This window comes from Brachyhypopomus gauderio, chromosome 1, assembly GCF_052324685.1.
Source record: "Brachyhypopomus gauderio isolate BG-103 chromosome 1, BGAUD_0.2, whole genome shotgun sequence".
Classification (NCBI taxonomy): Eukaryota; Metazoa; Chordata; class Actinopteri; order Gymnotiformes; family Hypopomidae; genus Brachyhypopomus; species Brachyhypopomus gauderio.
Window position 1 is genome coordinate 4320368 of NC_135211.1, and position 2985 is coordinate 4323352.

At 39.8% G+C, this 2985-nt stretch overlaps 1 protein-coding gene across 4 annotated transcripts in view; it reads left to right on the forward strand.

Annotated features, from left to right (window-relative positions):
* Positions 1-2122, forward strand: part of LOC143519880 (uncharacterized) — a 23835-nt gene extending 21713 nt beyond the window's left edge. For 3 of the 4 annotated variants that reach the window (XM_077013540.1, XM_077013556.1, XM_077013548.1), the window contains one exon: positions 639-2122. In XM_077013540.1, the coding sequence (XP_076869655.1) occupies positions 639-649 (11 nt within the window). In that variant the 3' untranslated portion in view covers positions 650-2122. The remainder of the gene's footprint in view (positions 1-638) is intronic. The other variant, XM_077013532.1, reaches the window with a different exon arrangement.
* Positions 2123-2985: the final 863 nt, after the last annotated feature.

A 2985-nucleotide genomic window follows, 5' to 3' on the forward strand; every position in this document is an offset into this window, starting at 1 on the left:
CCTGAGGTTCGTGTATGTTACGTCTGTTTCTGTTGTCTGGTTTAGCCCTTTGTATCATTTTATTAAATATGAATAACTCACTTTCCTGTTTAATACGACCCTGATTTTGGATTGCCCGTCACAACACCTCGCTCTGCTCAGCACATGCGTCCGCCTCGTCTCTCCCAGACGCCACGGGTGTTACAGACAACACGGAGGAACACTGAAACCAGACTAAGAGGACAGAGGTGGAGCCAGACATGACAAACATTTAAGAGCATGCTGCTCGTGTTAATATTCATACACCTACGCTCTATGGGCAGGAGCAGTTTTAGATGCCTATGACTCAAAATTATAATACGTCTGATAATATTTGCATTATTTACGCTTGATTATTTTTGTATTATTTGTTGTTGGGGGAACATGCACTTCAGCAACTATAATAGTATATGGGAACAAAAAAAACCATTTAAAATGTATAACTTAGAAGTACGAGTGGGAACTGTACAATAAAAGTGACGTAGGCAAAAATGTAATTATAACTCCCAGACCGGGCCTCTGACAGCCATGACAGAACAGGGTTCTGGCTCCAAGCTCACAAAGTGCAAGAATGGCTAAATGTCTATAGGAGATTGCTGAGAGAATTCTCTTTATCCCAGGGGAGGACTAATACAACGTGGGCCCTGCCACTGTCCGAACCCCTGCTTGTAGCCAGAGGGGCGGAGCCGTCCATGCATGGAAGAACACGCCTCCACCCCTGGGACACCTATCAGAGACTTCAGAAACTCCACTTCCTATTTCGGCGTCTTTGACATGTACTTGCCAAAAAGTCCTTCCTCTTGCAGCAGGTGCGTCCCCATCCATCAGGCTGACCTCCCTTTTCTTCTCCTCCTGTTTTCATCTGCCATTCTTTAATGCCCTCCAGTACTAGGTCAGCACCCCTGCCACCAATCTGGCAACCCGAACCAGGAACTTGTGGGATTTGGCAACCCGAAACAGGGACTCGTGGGTCCCTCAGGTCATCATGGTGACCCCTCAGACACAGTCCATACTTTACACTTTAGGGACATCATTTTAAAATATATACATGATAAAACTGAATAAGTAAAAGAGCTCCTGGATGACGGGACAACGACAGCACTGTTATAATCTGATTATAATCTACATGTCTCATAGGTGGATTCCTGCATAGCCTTTCACGTTCAGGCTGTGTACTTTATTTACACAAGTGGATCACATCTGCAGTTTATAATAATTTAATTTAATAATCTAATAAATTCAGCTGAACAGCTGAAAAAGTCAGCATTTAAAGAGCAAAAAGAACCAATAAAATCACATTAAAATATCAGTATGTGCTAGGGTGACTGACATTGGTAATTTTTTTTATTTGTGAATAATATCTTACATGTTAAACTCTTTGCTTATAATTGTAAATGTAAAACAGATTTTCTATTTTTGTTATAATAATTTCATTAATGATCAACTCTTATCTTAATACTGTGACATGCAAGACTTGGTCATTTAATAGCTAATAATATTCATTCAGCCATACAGTATCTGCTGTGGGTTTGAGTTGTACAGCTCAGAACAATGCATCATGTATATTTTAAACATAAAGACATTGTCTTCACACACACACACACACACACACACACACACACACACACACACACACACACACACACACACACACTCCGTTGTGCATCCGTGTGTGTTCAATAACACATAACCTTTGCTTGTAACACACTTTTGTAATCTGAGGCATTGAAAACAACCCTAATTATGCATGAACTTACAAACTGTGAATGTTTGACTTGAAAATGCACTATGTTGATTCACCACGATTATATTTCCAGTGAGATATGTTGATTCACCACAATTATATTTCCAGTGAGATATGTTTATTCAGCACGATTATATTCCCAATCACATCCTTCCTCCTAATGTGTTCGTAACATAGTGGATGAATAAATGTATTTCATCATGCGTGTGTTGTCTTTTCTGTAAGACATTTCGTTTCTAGATGGCATAAGAGTAGCATCTTTTGAATGTTTTTTTTAATACATAACAAAAATGCTTTTGCATATCAAATATGAGACTGCAGTGTAATGTTCATTAAAGCAATTCTCTTCAAATGTAAATACAGATCCTCTCAGTGCTGTTTTTCTGTCACTTCTCAGATAATCAAATTGATTAAAGGCAGAGTTCTATAAGGCAGTTTTTCCAGTGCCTTTTCATGTATCTGATGAGATTAACTGAAATTCCCTTCAAACCTGGAGTAAACCAGTCTGCTCGCGTGCTGGAGGTAAATAAATTCACACTATGAACAGCTGAAAATGGGATTGTCCTTCTTTCTCACGTTATCACACTACAAATAATTTTCATTGTCGTTTCATCGTCTGTAATATATCAGCTTCATGCACAGATGAGAGCGTTATTACAGCAAAGCGATTTTTTCTCTAAATCTCCCAGCCTCTAAAAGTTCTTGTTTATTCAGACACAAATTTACAAAACTAATGCCAGCACCAGCAATGCATATCTATTTGCATAATGACTTGCGCAAAGTTAATACAAGTGCTGTTGTACACTATATTGCCAAAAGAATCAGGTGTTCTAGGTCGCCGATTTTCTGCAGAGTCAATCACTACAGACATCCAAACTTCATGTGGCCTTCAGATTAGCTCAAGAACAGTGTGCAGAGAGCTTCATGGAATGGGTTTCCATGGTCGAGCAGCTGCATCCAAGCCATACATCAGCAAGTGCAAAGCAAAGTGTTGGTTGCAGTGGTGTAAAGCACACCATAAAGACATGGATGGTAGAGTCTGGTGTGAATGAACTTGACTGGCCTACACAGAGTCCTGACCTCAGACCGATATAACACCTTTGGGATGAATTAGAGCAGAGATTAAGAGCCAGGTCTTCTCGCCCAACATCAGTATGTGACCTCACAAATGCACTTCTGGAAGAATGGTCAAAAATCCCCATAAACACCTAAACCTTGTAAAC